The sequence below is a fragment of the Pyrenophora tritici-repentis genome, chromosome 3 (assembly GCF_003171515.1).
Source record: "Pyrenophora tritici-repentis strain M4 chromosome 3, whole genome shotgun sequence".
NCBI lineage: Eukaryota > Fungi > Ascomycota > Dothideomycetes > Pleosporales > Pleosporaceae > Pyrenophora > Pyrenophora tritici-repentis.
The window spans coordinates 2,520,009-2,535,343 of record NC_089392.1 but is presented as its reverse complement, the minus strand read 5'-3'; the positions used below and the strand labels follow the sequence as shown (position 1 = coordinate 2,535,343).

Here is a 15,335-nt window from a genome sequence, read left to right as displayed (position 1 = left end):
TCAAACGAAAAAGCTACAAGATGCCACCCAAGAAAAAAGGCGGCCTGAAGCAACCAACAAGTAACGCTGGTAAACCCTTCGACGAAGATGCAAAGACTGAGCTGCTTAAGAGGATGAATGCCGGCTACGATGGGGACAGGTGTCCGAGATGCGATGAATTCTCTCATGGTCATATGCTTCATTGTGACGAGAAAACGAAAAAGGGTCACTGGTCAAAGGGCGACAGTAATTTCACCAACAAGCAGGCTGTTGAGGTATGGTTTCAAGCAGAACGCGAAAACCTTATCAAAGATGGAAGGTTTACCCCGAAAGCCGTACCAGAAAAACAACCTAAGATCAAAGACAAGTCCCAAGCCCTCCTCCCAAAAGCGCTGCCTATCCTCTCAGGAAGTGGACCTGTTAATAATAGTTCCAATAATCCACAACCCAAGCCAGTCAAGAAAAGAACACCGGTCGAGACTAGAGACGTCGGCAAATTCATTTACACAAAAAACGGAACACAGGCCGAGGAGGTACTGCAAGGCGTACCTAAAAATGGTGTGGCAAACGTATCAAGTGCACATTATGGATCAGCAGCCAAATCCGACGAAATCGAAGTTATTGCTAATTACGTCAAACTACTCAAAGTTCCGTCGCAGTTGTATGTCTACTCTTTGACGTACTGGAGACTGAGCCGCGACCCTTCGAAGCCTTCGGCACATGTAGAGCTTAACAAATGAGTTGACATCAATTGAGTATTCGATGCTCTCATGGAAGCTGACGCTTTGGCGCTAAGAAGCGATAAGAAATCATGGGCGACTGACTATAAGAGCATTTGGTGCGGCTCCGGCCTTCAAGGACCGCAGCAAGAGGAATCAGAATGGGATACTCCAGAATTCCCCTGCACGCTCTCAGATGGACGGGAACACCAAGGTGTTTATGCCACCGTAACTTCTAGTGGCGTACTCAACGATATTGAAAACTTTCATGGTGAAGCAGACATCAACGAGTGTACCGACCATATTAGAGCGCTGAATGCTCATGTTGCACAACGCGTCCGCGAATACAACGATCGGAGCGGTAAATCGATCACTCAACTTGGCGCAAACAAATTTTACATTGACCGAGCTTTCAATGAGATGACGTCTAAAGGAAAAAGCTTAGGCCTCAGAGCTGTTCGTGGATACTACATGTCAATCAGATCTGGATCCAAGAGTCCTTTACTCAACGTCAACGTGGCGACAACGGCCTTTTTACCACCAATCTTGGTTTCTGAATTCCTGCGCATGTTCCTAAACAAAAGAAGGTATGTCGAGACAATGCTGAGGGGTGCAAGTGTCAGATTAGCATATCAGAGGCAGGAGTTCAAAGAGACCATAGAAGAAGGTATTTCCATGAATGGTGATCTGCAGTGCACCAAATTTTTCCAACAATTTGGTCTAGAGGCAGGAAAGCAGAAGTTTTTCACGATCCTAGCCTGCGATCCTGATAATCGAGACAGTGCACGCACAGTCAATCATGCTGACACTGGTACAACTATTTTGAAGTACTTCGAAGGTAATGTCAATACGTGTAGTTGGCCTGGATTGTACTGATGTTAGATATAGATATGAGAGTGGAGTGGCCAACAAAACAAGGGCAAGACAGATATGATCTGCTGTGCGTCAACGTTGGTAAACGTATTGGCTCATTCAACCCTGAAAAGATCGACTTAGAAGATATGCAGCAACACACTTTGGACGGCGCACAGTGGATTCCCGCTTGCCTGCTCGAGATACTCCCTTACCAGCCGATGACTGGACAAATGAGTCCAGATCATACCGCAGCGATGATGATGCACGCTCTGCATTATCCAGCAGAGAATGCGGCTTTGATCGATAAGGAGGGCTTAGGTCTACTAGGACTCAAAGAAGAAGACGGCCGAGTCAAGAGTGAATACCTTATAAGTATACCTAGCAATTCAGTTAATTCTACTGACGAAATACAGAACGACCTCAGTTTAGAACTCGACAACAAGCTAATCTCCTTGTCAGCAAAGAAGTTATCCCTGCCTCTTCTTCGTTATGCAAAGCAAAGCAAATCAAAGAACGTTAGCGAGTACACTGCATCTTGGAATTTACAAGAAGCCGTATTCACCAATCCAAAGGCATTCAACGACTTACATATCTGCAAGCTACAAGGTTCACTACAGAAATTGCAAAAGTCGACACCGGAGAATATACTAAACGACTTTGTACTGCAATTAGGTACACATGGTATCAATGTGAAAGTTGGATATGTCGGCGAGCAAGCCCAGCGTGAGACTGTGGAAAAGGTGCTCAAAAGATGGTTTCCAGTGTGTAAAGTGAAGGACTGTACGTTCTTTCTACTGCGAGAAAAAGACTTCGACATATACGCCAAGATCAAACGAGATGGCGACTTCTCGGGAAACCACACCATATGCGCTGTCGCATCAAGGATCAAGGATCGAAATGAGCAAGACAATCGAAGGTCCGGCCCACGCTGGCAGCACTTCTCCAACTTGGCCCTCAAAATGAACATGAAGTTGGGTGGCGACAACCACTGGCTCGATGAAAATGAATTAGAGAAGGTCTTGGGTGGGAAGGATAAGAAGCAAAATACGATGATACTAGGAGCAGATGTGATACACCCCGGCAGTAGCTCCAAGATTGGAGCCCCCAGCATTGCCTGCGTTGTGGGTACGATCGACTCCCGCTTTATGAGCTACCGTGGCTCAATGAGACTCCAAGCAGGTGGCCAAGAGGTGCGTACCAGTGGCTTCGATGGTTTATTTCAAGCTAACAGCAATAGCAAATCGAAGATTTCAACTTTCGTAGCATGATCAAGGAGCGTCTCGAGGTTTGGAAAGGACATAACAAGAAACTACCCACGAGAATCTTTTTCTATCGAGATGGTGTTTCCGAATCCCAGTTCGTCACTATTTCTGAACAGGAAATCCCCCAGATCAAGAAAGCATACGCTGAAGCCGGCGGCGATGACAAGAAACTCGGTGTTTGTTTCTTGGTTGTTGGCAAGTGTCATCATACACGTTTCTACGCCAAGAATAATAAAACCTCTTACCTTGTCAGTACGAAGGCTGGAAACTTTGTCAATGGCAACCTGAAGCCTGAACTTTTAGTAGATCACGTGGTCACAGCGCCGAAACCCATTAACTTCTTCCTGCAATCACATGCCGCCATCAAAGGCACTGCACGCTCGGCTCATTACTATGTGCTCGACGACGACACCCAGATCGACGTTAACAATCTGCAGAAGCTGACTCTAATGCTCTGCTACACCTTTGGGCGGTCCACCACCGGTGTTTCCTATGCAGCACCTGCGTACATTGCTGATCGGCTGTGCGAACGCGGAAGATCCTACATCCGACTCTGGGCAGAAGATAGGTTTGCACAACCCGTATTTGAATACAAGAAGTATTATGACTCTGAAGGAACACAGAGGAAGCCTACTGATGAGGAAATGTCCAAGGAAAAATGGGACATAATCAAGGAACTGCTGAGGTCTGGAGTCTGGGGTAAAAACTATCGTGACAACACTGAGGATCAAAACAGGCCGATCAGACTTAACCCCTGGCACCCTGATCTTGATGAAGGTATGTTCTGAATGTGACAGGGTCACAGTCGAATAAGTGTTAGTGAATGGGTCAAATGGCGGGTGTTTCCTTTGTTGTCACCTTTGTTCTAGTCGCATTGTTACTTTTGCTTTTTCTTTTGCGATATATCTCCTCAAGTAGTTCCATTAACTTTGTCATCTGACTTATTCTAATTCCAAGAGATTTATGTTCTACCTGCTAGTATTTTCGTTTGAATTTTCAGGTACTTCTCCGGTCATGAAGTCATTCGTCTTCCTCCAGCATCTCTATAATACGTAGGTGGGTCAGCATACTCAATTCAACGTCACAGTATGGTGTTTGCTATCCACAAGCTTTCGATACATTCATGTACCGGTGAAGAGCGATACCCGAGAACGCCAAGATCTACAGAAAGCCAGCAGCGCAATCTCTGACGATAGCCGCTGGCCGACAACAACATATTTCTCCCTTGGGTTCCAATTCTTCTGTCTTCTTACGCTACATCACTAATCACAACCGTGATATCTCGAAGTTTCGTCGCAACACCTCAAGCAAACCTACCAGTGCTCTACTGTCTTATAAAGCAACCGCGACTGCGACGTACACAACCCCCTGCCACCAATATAATCCCTTCTGCATACTTTCTGCATCATTCAACCTACATCCATGTGCGATTATGAAGAAGTCACTTATATGGGTTGCGATCATGTCAAAAAGGAGCTGATCAGACAATGTGATCCTGCGAAGAGGGGATTTCCATGTTCAGACCCAAAGATAAAGAATATCAGGAAAAGCACACTTAAATGCTGGGAGTGCACAAGTGGGGATGGGACGTAAATTAAAACCTTCGGAACACATGTTGATGGCGATATTGGGACATGATAGCTTTGGCCATAGGAAGATACGTTGAAGCGCCCAGGGCAAAAGGGATTAAATTGTAATTACAGTTTCAGTACTTCGCGATTAGTCCCCGTTGTCATTCATGGTTGCGTACTTACTACTAGCGGCGAGTCCTAGGATGTAGGCCTTGGGATTGTCGATTTACTTCAGGGTTCGCAATTGGGTGCTTTGTATGTGCACCTGTTCGGTTCCCGATTTCAGCAGTCAATAAGCTGCACCATGATCGTGCAAAATTTCACTTTGAACATTGACGACATTATTCACAATTTAGATTGCTGTGATCATGTCTCCCAGCGTGCTTCTATGTTGGGGTTCACTGTCAGCAGCGAAATACCAGATATCACCTAGTTACTTCAATGCGAGCAATACGAAAACCAACAAAACTCTATCTGTGACGACGAGAAAGATATAAAAGGCTGTGTGACTGCGCCTTCTTACAATATATACGAAAACTTGAACGACATCCCGCATCATTTTCTCTCTGGCAGAGAAACACCTCCCTACAACAAAATAAGCAAGACTCCTGAACAACCACAAACCACACCGCAAAGAACAGCATTCTACTGTTACAACACTCGACTCAGTACCTACCAATACATTCAAGCTCTTCACCACATAAATATGTGCGAGACCTGGCAAGAAGAGTACCAGTGCGGATGCGTCGAAGTAGTCGTCCTCGTCCTATGCAACCCACAGTGTCCGACGCACATGCAGGTTCGGTGGCCAACGTACATCCAAGTTCCACAGGAATGCGAGTGGCATGGAGGCGCGACCAAATCTTCTCTCAGGTACCCTCCCGAGAAGTATACGGGGAAGAAGAAATAAGCACGTGGCGCGTGGATAGACCGCAGTGGATCTAGTGGGAGAAATGGTTGAAAGGGCGGATATAGGCGCTTCAGTTGACTAGATATGCTCATCTAAGTGGTAGTTGTGGAATGCACCAAGTATATCCATATGAAATCATTACTATTATATGTATCGTGAACACCTGTAAACCTACGCAATCGTGTTTCTGAGCTGATATATCATGCTCTTTACTTTCCTGTCTCTTTCAAGACTTCTGCCCTCTGATAGCAATGACTCCTGAACACCGGATCACCCGGCGACTTCAAACTCCCCAATCTCCGCACAACCTCTACGGCGTATATGTTCGGCATATAATCCTTCGTTATACAGATCTTCGTACTGCAAACTTTGCAATCAATGCCAATCCGCTCCCATGCGTTCCCCGCATCGGAAGCATTCTCCCACTCATCCACCAAGCGCTCTATAGTCGACGAGTCGGTGGTCGCCATATGTGGACATATCTCAAGACGCGACTTCTGCAGTGCCCTTCGCAATCTAGGCGCTGTAAGCTGCAGCCTAACGTTTTGCGCCGTGAGGAACGCTGTATAGCGGATTGTGATCTTCGAGGTCCTGCGTTCGATGAACACGGTAGGACGGCAGAAGAACAAGGGTCGAGTAGCTGGAGGCAATCTAGTTGACCAGTTGCGCTCCGGTCGGATAGCTAGTTCCATTCCTCTATATGTGCATGATCTATCGAAGACGCAGCAACATTCCTTGCATTCGTAGGCCATGGATCGAGTGGCTTTGTCTTTAGGGCGTGCCTTTGCGAGATTCTTCAATCGGATGAAGTGGCTGTATCGAAAAAGGCGGTGGGGGCAAATCCTAAATGGGCCGTCGAGCTTTTCGAAGCATATTCGTAGGTGCCGTGGCAGTGAGGTGGTGTGGTCGGGATAATTCTTGCGCGAGTGTGAAGACGCGCAACTGACGCACCAGAGAAAACCAAGTTTACGATCGAGCCATTGGGTTCGGCTTTTGTAGAAGTGATCGCGTTTTATCCTGTCGGATAAGGGCGCTGAGCTTTTCTGGTCTATTGCTAGGCCTTTAGGACAAAGGGCTTCGAGATATTTGGATGTTGAAAGCGCGAGACAGCTGCGATCGACCTCGTCGAGATATTCTCCAATGCGCTCGACGATTTCGTTTGGGAGAGTGTATAGTGGACATGATCGCGTATTCTTTCTGTAGTTTCTTCGTGCGCGCGAGAATGCTTGGAAGAGTATCATGACAGGTGCTTGTATACTGTGGTGTAGTAGCTTGTCACGTGTTCGGCGTTAGGTAATCGGCGCTAGGGTTGAGTATTTTAGGACGACTCCGCGTAGAGGAGCTCGACAGTTATCGTACACCATTCTTAATACTACCGTTTATTGTTCGGATACCTTCTTGTTCTCTACTCTCTACCGATTGCGGGTCGGCAGCCTCTCTTCTGACTATTGAGGCTATCCCTCTACCACATTTTTGGTGACCTAACCAGGGGGACACGACGGTCTATCGGTGGAGTAGTAGAGAAACCTCTTTGTTTTACCTGTTTTCGAGGAGAAGTCGGAGGGGCAGAGACCCACGACGAGTTTTCGGGGACCCCATTGAACTCTGAGCGCTTCTCGATAAAGTTTGCCAAGGCGGCGGAACTCTCGGGGAGTCTCTACGGTGTCAGCGGAGCGGTGTGGTAACCTGCAGAAGGACTGCAGAACCGGCACAACGTACAGCCGAATAGGAGTAGGCGAGAGCGTAACGCCCAGTGCTAAGGAGGCACTTTCACCAAAGCGGTGAAGGGACATCGGAAGAGAGGGAAGGAACCTGTCTCAGAGAGGCAATCGGGAGTCCGGAAGCAGCGGATCTGTATTCAGAACAAGAGAAGAGGAATAACGTTTAGTGTCCAAGACACAGTCAGAGCAGGTCTCTTTTATCGAATAATATGCCGTCCGAGACGTCTTCAGCACAGAGCGAGGAGCCTGTGTCAATCCTAATGGCAGAGCCTGGACAACCTGCAGCCCGTGACTCTTATCGTCAGTACCTAGGCAAGCTAGAGCCTCACGATGTGCACGCGCCACGCTTTGATGGAGAGAACATTTCAGAGTTCTTAGACGAGTACGACTTCGAAGCTGATCGAGTGGGCTGGCCAGAGGAGCTTCGGAAGAAGCAGCTACCATACTTCTGCACACAAAAGTATAAGGCGTTTATCCGAAAGTTGCCAAGCTACTATGGGATAGAGAGCTACCAGGAGTACAAGGAGGAGCTTCGAGAGCTGTATGCGGGGCAGGATGAATTTCGGCAGAGAGGTACCCGAGCTTTCATCGAAAACTACGTGAAGGAGGTGCAGCGACGACAACCTGCGGTCCGAATTGTCGAATATTACCAGAACTTTGTGACCTACTTTGCAGCTGCGGAGAGCCGAGGACAAGTCGCAAAGCTTGAGAAAGGACACTTCTTCTTCCGGGGCCTGGCTATAGAGGACATGGAGCGAGTAATGCACCACATGCCGAAGGATGATCGGCCGCGTCTAGACGACGTCACCTCGTTCAAGATTGAGAAGATCTACCAGTTTGTCCGTGAGCACCAAGCGCAAGAGGAGGGGTTGAGTGCCCTATACTCTGACTACAGTTCGACAAGCCGGAGACTAGCCCGCCGCGATGCAGGAGTAGTAGAAGAGTCTATCCCGACATTCAAGAGACCTTCAGAAGCCCCTCGGCAGAGTGTTCCGGGGATTCTTCCGATTGCTGCTCAGCCCGACAAGGCAGCTGCTCCGAAAGTTGATCAGGCTGTGGAGGATCTAATCCAGCGTTTCCAAGGACTGTCGATGACTATAGAACAGTTCAACGAGATGGCTGAGGGCAATATTGGGATCCGAAGACTGTTCGCTAAGCCAGAGAATTACGCAGAGGCCTACAAGCAGCTTGTGCTAAGACCCCACCGGGTAAGCACGGAGATACTAGAACGCAATGACGGGAGCTTCAAGTCAATCTACCCACCAATAGTCAACCCGCAGGTAGGCGTACATTACGCAGGCAACCGAGAGCCGCAGCGTGCTCGCTGCAGGTGCTGTGGCAGAGAAGGGCACATTATCGCGAATTGTCCGGACCAGAACCTTCTGAAGAGTAATCGGTGGTGCCACACCCGGAGCGAGGAGCAACCGAATGGCTGGAAGCAAGTCCGGTACTACTTCGGACCCTACCCGACAGACATCTGGGGCATGTTCCCTGGCGGAGGCATTGCGCCGAAACCCTTTGGGAGTGAGGTTCTCGAGTGGCTACTTCAGTCTTTAAAGGAGCGTTTCAAGGTGACCGATGACCAACTAAAGCGGCCCATGCAAGAAGTTCTCCCAAATTGGTTCGACGCAGCAGGAAGGCCTATTAAGGTTGAAAAGACTGGTAACAGCGGCGAGAGCTACACAGTAGAGTCAAGCGAGGAAGCGGAGCTGATGGCGAGGCAAACGATGGCCCTTCGGTCAGCTGCGCAGTTCCTTGAAACCGTGTCTTGTAGAGTACTGCACCCGAAGACGACTCGGAAGTCAACGCCATAGATGGGCGCACGAAGGCTGGTCGACTGGCGAAAGAACAGCGGGAGCGTGAAGCTCGCCTTGGTAAGAAGCCAGGCATGCCTCGGATGAAGAGCAGTCGGACCGCGAGCAGCTATGAAGACATGGACGTCGAAGAGGAGCCAGAGGTGCTAAGGCATAGAGCCCAAGTAGAGATCGACGACTCCCAGGTGCCTGAAACTCAGGTTCAACAACGTCTTGACACTCCGATAAGCAACGGGACGCGCGAGAGAGACAGTCGGAGCGCCACAGTGGACTACGATGTTATACCTGCACCAGCGCCTGTTCCGAAAGCCTCTCGAGCCTTCGCACCTGTGACCATACCGACGACCGAAGACCTTGCGGCGATGGCCCAGAACACAGCACCGACGGTACTTGCAAAGGCAATGTTAAACCAGGAAGTCCGCGGGATCCGGCAGCTCGATTTATTAGCGTCTCCCGAAGTAGCTGCGGCAGTGACCAAAGCACTCGAGGAAGCGCGTAGGCCGCGTGTGCACTTTCAGGTTGACGAAACGCGCTCAGGAGAGACAATGGAGATCCAACAAGCTAATAATAATAAATCTGATGACGAAAAAGCTGATAGTGATGAAGATGGTTCGATAGAAGAGGCAGTCCAGCGATTATATGACTGGGGTTCTGGAGATACTTGTGTGGTGGAGACTGAGAGCTCTCAACCGGAGGTTATTACGAAAGGTATTCTGACGCAGCTGTGTCCGAAGATGGATCGCAGCCGAAAAATTGACCGAGTGGGAGTCGGGGAAGCCAATGAGCTCCACGATTTCCAAAACTACGAGATTAGTGACGAGGAAGACGGCTACGTCGAAGCGCAATCGAGAATGCCCTCCGAAGCGCGACTAAAGGGCGAGTTACAGCAGCAGCGGTATTCGGTGAAAGGACAGTTGCCGACATGCTGGGTGTCTCTCCACGGTGGTATGGGTCGAGCGCTTATTGACACGGGCTCGCAGCTGAACGTTATGCGGCTTTCGACAGCGAGAGCGCTGAATGTCTACATTACTGAGCTAGATCAGTCGGGTCTGCCTCCCGAATTGCAGCAGGGCATGATAACCGCCGATGGAGGGATGGACCCCTTTGTAGGCACAGCTTATTCGGTTCCAATTGCAGTTGGAGGGATTATAGTGCCAACGCACTTTCGGATTGTGAGACGTTTACGGAGAGCAATTCTTCTTGGGACACCATGGTGCGCAACGGCGCGTCTCCAGATACAGTTCGACACTGTTGGTCGGACACTTTGCTACATCAAGTCGATGGACGGTCGGCGTGAAGTTTCTTTTATAGGGTGTGACCCAGCGCCTACAGCCAACGCGGCGTCGATTGAGCATCAGGGAAAAGGATAGCGAGCGCGCTTACTGGGGAAGTGTGCTCGGCGGAGGAGTATTGCCCAGAACTTATACCGAGTGACATGCGGGTAGCGCGCTGGTTTGCGCGCATGCCTGAGTACAGATGGTTGTTCGGGAAGAGCTGGACCGCCGGGAAGGGGGAAAGTCGGGGCAGGTGTTGTCAGCGGAGGAGCAGAGGTCCTTCGAGGAGATAGTAAGGCAGCAGTTTCGTCTGTCGCGTGACAGGTTATCGGGGGAAGTAAATACCCTGTACAAGAGAGTCGCCGATAAAGTAAAGCCTGTGGACATACCGAGAGAAGACGCACCGATGGATCTCGGGCGTAAGGACTGGAAGGAGCGCGCAATAGCTCGTCAAGCCGCTCGAATAGCACTCAGAGGACCGGACATTGGCCCATTTGATCACCTTTTCTATGTCCGTACAGCAACGTTTCCGAGAGGGCATCGGTTAAACCCGGAGCGTCTTCGAAAGATGAATATTGGCGAAGATCTCCGTCCGAATGAGGTTCACTTAATCCAACAGCTTATGTTCCAGCGAGAGGATGCGCTGGCGTGGGAGTTTCAGCACATGTCGCAAATCCACGAAGATGTACAGCCTCCGTACAAGATTCGGACTATTCCGCACACCGCGTGGCAAGAGAAGAACTTTCCGTTACCAAAGAAGCTTGTGCCGATTGTGAACGCGATGGTGGACGTACGGGCAGAACGAGGGACATTCGAGCATGGCGACGGGCAGTACCGCAATAAGTACTTTCTTGTTCCGAAGATTGAGCGACCAGTTAAACCAGAGGACTTTCGGTTCATTAACAATGCTGTACGATACAACGCCGTGACTTTAAGGGACGCCTATATCCCGCCATCTGCTGATGAGTTCTCGGAGAGGTTCGCAAACAGGAGGACTTACGCTCTGTTTGATCTGTTTTCGGGTTATGACCAGATACCATTGCACACGTCTAGTAGGGACATGACAGCCTTTCAGACGCCAAACGGACTATACCGACAGTGCACGCTCCCGATGGGCGCGACAAACTCTGTGGCGGTCTTTGTTCGGGCGGTGATGAAGATCCTCCACGATCACCTTCCGGAGACAGCGCCTTTTGTAGATGACATTGTAGTGGCAGGGCCTCGAGACGACTACGGAGGAGAGGAAGCTTTCGATGGTGTGCGTCGGTTTGTTCTCGAACATGCTTTGCAGATGGATAAGGTCCTTACGGACATCGCTCGGGCCGAGGCCACAGTCTCAGGAAAGAAGTCGTGGTGGGGAGTTCCCCGAATGGCTATTGTAGGGTATGAAGTTGACAAGGACGGTCGCCATCCTGCGAAGGATAAGGTCCGAAAGATCCTTGAGTGGCCGGAGTGCCGAACCGTAAAAGAGGTCCGACAGTTTGTTGGCATCGTTGTCTACTATCGGCAATGGATCTTTTGTTTCTCGCTGAAAGCAGAGCCGCTCTTCGTGCTCCTTCGAAAGGACGCTAGGTGGATTTGGGGAGACGAGCAGAGGCATGCGATGAAGATTCTGAAGGAAGCGATTACCTCTCCGCCAGCGCTTGTGGCGATTAACTATCGGGGCGGTCTTTTGATTGTCGGCGTGGACGCCTCAGTTCGCGGGGCAGGGGCTCACTTGGAGCAAGTTGGTCCGGATGGCCGTCGCCACACAATAAGGTTTGAAAGCACGCTGTGGTCCGAAGCAGAGTCGAAGCTCCACTCCACAAAGCTCGAGTGTAAAGCGCTTGTTTGGGCGCTGAAGGTCTTTCAGGTCCACCTTTATGGACACCCCTTCCGAGTGGAAACAGACGCAAAGGTGCTAATTGCGCAGCTCAATCGGTCGTCTCCAGATTTGCCAGGCTCTGTGATGAATAGGTGGCTTGCGACTATCCTTCAGTGGGAATTCGAGATTGTCCACGTGCCAGGAAAGAAGAATGTTATCCCCGATGCTCTATCGAGGTATCCGCAGCCTGAGGGGTGGACGCCGCCAAAGGAAGACGAGGATGACCTAGAGCCGTTTATCGATCGGGTGCTAAACAGGTATGAGGAGATAAATTTAGTTATGGCTACTGAAGAGACGATTGGGAAGCTGCTCACAGAGGAGTACGATGAGAAGTCGGAGGAGATTGCGGTGTTCCTGCGGACGTTGAAGAGACCAGATGGGCTTCGGGGTCAAGAACGGCGAAAGTGGACAAAGAATGCGGCGCGCTTCTTCGTGCGAGACCGACACCTGTTTAGGAAAGCTACCAAGGCTATGCCAGTCCGCCGAGTGGTAGACGGAGAAGACCTACAGGCAGCGTTAATCCAGGAAATCCACGAGCGGTTAGGCCATAAAGGGATCCAGACGACGTTCGGAGCTGTATGTCAGCGGTATTGGTGGGACGGCATGTACAGACAGGTAGCGAAGCAGCTCGGGCCTTGCAAGGTCTGCCAGACGATGAGAGGCACTCGGAAAGAAGCAGAGCTTAACTCGACATACTCTCGGGCAATGTGGTCTTGGTGGACAGTCGACATTACGCACATGCCGAGGGTACGCGGCAGGACCTACCTGCTAGTTGCAAGAGAGTATCTTTCGGGCTGGCCAGAGACTCGTGCGCTCTCGACAGCAAGTTCCGATTCAGTTGCGAAGTTTATCTTTGAAGAGATCTGCTGTCGTTGGGGTGTGCCCGAAAGGATTTCGGTAGACGGCGGAACCGAGAACAAGTCAGTAGTCCAGTCGCTGGCTACGCTCTTTGGTATTCACCGGGTTCAAGCCTCCGCGTATAACTCGCGCGCGCAAGGGCTTATCGAAAGAGGTCATCAAGGCTTTATCCATGGGCTGGCAAAGATGCCGGGCTTGTGGATAGACAACTTGTCAGCAATAACGTGGGCCGAGAGAGTGTCGCTACGAAGACCGCTCGGGTTCTCACCTGCGCAGTTGGTGCTTGGTCAAAATCCGGTCCTTCCGATTGAACTTGTAGTGCCAACGTGGCAAAGCCTACCGTGGAGCGAAGTTCGGAGCCATGCCGATCTTCTTGCGGTGAGAGCTACGCAGCTGCAATTCCGCAGAGAGAACCTGGAAGAAGCAGTCCAACGTACGAGAAGACTTCGGAGAGAAGCTGTGGAGAGCCGCAACGCTAAGAAGGACGTGCCGAAGCCCTTTCAAGTAGGAGACCTAGTTTTAGTTTGGGACGCGATTAAGTCCATCGACAAGAGCTCGGATAGGAAGCTCGATGACAGGTGGAGAGGTCCATACAGAGTTCGGGAGGCGCAGGCAGATAAAGGGTACTACCGGCTAGAGGATCTAAATGAGGTTGCTTTTCCGAATACAACTCGGGCTGATCGCCTAAAGAAATTCGAAGAACTGCCGGAGGAGCTAGAAGATAGCCTGCTGCGAGGGCGCTTGCGGTTGTATCCCGAGACCGAGAGATTGCCAATGGCAAGGCCTACGGCGCCAAGACAAAGGCAAGCGACGCCAAGAGCTGACCAGACAAGAGATGTTCAGGCTGGGGAGGACCGCGAAGGAGAGCAAGACAGGCGAACGATAGTCGGAGGGATAAACCGAGGAAATATCGTGGAAGGTTCAAGAAGGGGAGGGCAAAGCCGGCGCCTCCGGATAGCGCGCGGGACAGCGACACAGAGTAAGGGAGACAGAAGAGGCTGGGGAGGTTAGCATCACCGAGCAGCTATTGGGGAAGAAGAGAGGCGATCGCTGCCGTGGTTGTAAGGTGAGAGAGCAGTTGAAGGCAGCGGTGGGCTTGCGGAGGGACTTTCAACAAGAACCTCTGGCCTGGACTAGTTAAGAGCGCTTCGGAGGTGGAGGAGCAAACGCGAGTGTTTGTCAGGAAGGCAGCATGGTTGCAGGTTGCGGCAGGCATCGCGAGACAGTCGGAGGAGTCGTCGAAAGCGGGTCGGATAGTTTTGAGAGGCATTCGGCAGCTTGAGGGGACCAAGCTGGAGGCTGGGGAGGAAAATGTGGTGTAGTAGCTTGTCACGTGTTCGGCGTTAGGTAATCGGCGCTAGGGTTGAGTATTTTAGGACGACTCCGCGTAGAGGAGCTCGACAGTTATCGTACACCATTCTTAATACTACCGTTTATTGTTCGGATACCTTCTTGTTCTCTACTCTCTACCGATTGCGGGTCGGCAGCCTCTCTTCTGACTATTGAGGCTATCCCTCTACCACAATACGCCAGATGTATTTGTTGGGGTTGCCGAAAGATACTGAAATACCCTTGTATCCAGTCTGCGCATATGATATTTATAATCACTTCCGCTCGTTGTGGCCAAGACAGCTACTTTGATGGTACCGAGACGATATTTGCGTGGATCAGTCAGCCAAATCCATGGATGATACCGCCGCAACAAGCAAGTTACGTTTTTAATTGCAATAGTTGTGCATATCTGCTACCAGTGAATTATTCGTAGAAAACATCGAGTCGAGCAGTTAGAACCACGCCTGCGCCTTTCACCACAGATCGAGTGCACGGACCTACAGTTCTGAGGTAACATTTTTGGATCTCATCTGTTTATATGGCATGACATCATCAGCTCAAAATGGCTCGCTGAGTGTTACGAATATTTGGGCGGATGAGCTTTTCGAACAACGTTCTCGCGTGCGCATTAGTTCAAGCCTCAACACATGGCGGTCATAACCAATGTTGAGATGCAGTTGAAAGCTAGGGCTTACATCGATACGTAGTGACACTCTTTTGGAAGTAGATAGGATCAGCGATGATACGACTTAGATGCAGCTGCTGGTCTGTAGGTAGTGCAGGAAGCTCGCTTCGACCGTGCCCTCAACATGGAGAAGCTAGTTCCTTTAGACTACAAAATGTAAAACTTACCTACGTGCTATCTTAGATGTTAGACCTTTGCATACCAAACTGCAGAACCATCGATCACCCCATGTCTACCCGGAGTTCTCTCAAGGTTCATCCACTCTACGTCTACTCCATCATGTACCGTGCGTTACATGACTCCCATCCCCTCATTCGCTCCAGTCGACATTGTTACTTCAATGAAAAGATACCGTAGCCTGCATAGTCAACTTCAATAGAGTTTGGCCTGGCATATTCGCCTCCTACTTCATCCTTCAACCGCATCTCATCCCCCTCACCAGCGTAACCACACATATTCCCCAAACGGCAAACTTCTCTCTCGCGCATCAG

General features: G+C 50.3%; 6 protein-coding genes across 6 annotated transcripts; 5 read left to right on the top strand and 1 right to left on the bottom strand.

Moving 5' to 3' along the window:
• Positions 1–20: 20 nt before the first annotated feature.
• PtrM4_083320 (uncharacterized protein) lies at positions 21–719 on the top strand (the record flags this gene model as incomplete). Its single annotated transcript, XM_066106576.1, has 1 exon — positions 21–719. One exon carries the CDS (start codon positions 21–23, stop codon positions 717–719), a length of 699 nt encoding a protein of 232 aa, XP_065963514.1.
• Positions 720–749: 30 nt separating this feature from the next.
• On the top strand, positions 750–3,628 carry PtrM4_083310 (Piwi multi-domain protein; the record flags this gene model as incomplete). Its single annotated transcript, XM_066106575.1, has 4 exons — positions 750–1,536; positions 1,587–2,743; positions 2,791–3,592; positions 3,621–3,628. The coding sequence occupies 4 exons, from the start codon at positions 750–752 to the stop codon at positions 3,626–3,628; spliced, it is 2,754 nt and encodes a 917-aa protein (XP_065963513.1).
• A 1,877-nt stretch (positions 3,629–5,505) lies between these two features.
• On the bottom strand, positions 5,506–6,537 carry PtrM4_083300 (uncharacterized protein; the record flags this gene model as incomplete). The annotated part of the gene is made up of 1 exon (XM_066106574.1): positions 5,506–6,537. One exon carries the CDS (start codon positions 6,535–6,537, stop codon positions 5,506–5,508), a length of 1,032 nt encoding a protein of 343 aa, XP_065963512.1.
• Positions 6,538–7,226: 689 nt separating this feature from the next.
• PtrM4_083290 (uncharacterized protein) lies at positions 7,227–8,831 on the top strand (the record flags this gene model as incomplete). Its single annotated transcript, XM_066106573.1, has 1 exon — positions 7,227–8,831. The coding sequence occupies one exon, from the start codon at positions 7,227–7,229 to the stop codon at positions 8,829–8,831; it is 1,605 nt and encodes a 534-aa protein (XP_065963511.1).
• A 74-nt stretch (positions 8,832–8,905) lies between these two features.
• Positions 8,906–10,201, top strand: PtrM4_083280 (uncharacterized protein; the record flags this gene model as incomplete). The annotated part of the gene is made up of 1 exon (XM_066106572.1): positions 8,906–10,201. One exon carries the CDS (start codon positions 8,906–8,908, stop codon positions 10,199–10,201), a length of 1,296 nt encoding a protein of 431 aa, XP_065963510.1.
• Positions 10,202–10,511: 310 nt separating this feature from the next.
• On the top strand, positions 10,512–13,810 carry PtrM4_083270 (uncharacterized protein; the record flags this gene model as incomplete). The annotated part of the gene is made up of 2 exons (XM_066106571.1): positions 10,512–13,746; positions 13,806–13,810. 2 exons carry the CDS (start codon positions 10,512–10,514, stop codon positions 13,808–13,810), a joined length of 3,240 nt encoding a protein of 1,079 aa, XP_065963509.1.
• Between the last annotated feature and the right edge of the window lie 1,525 nt (positions 13,811–15,335).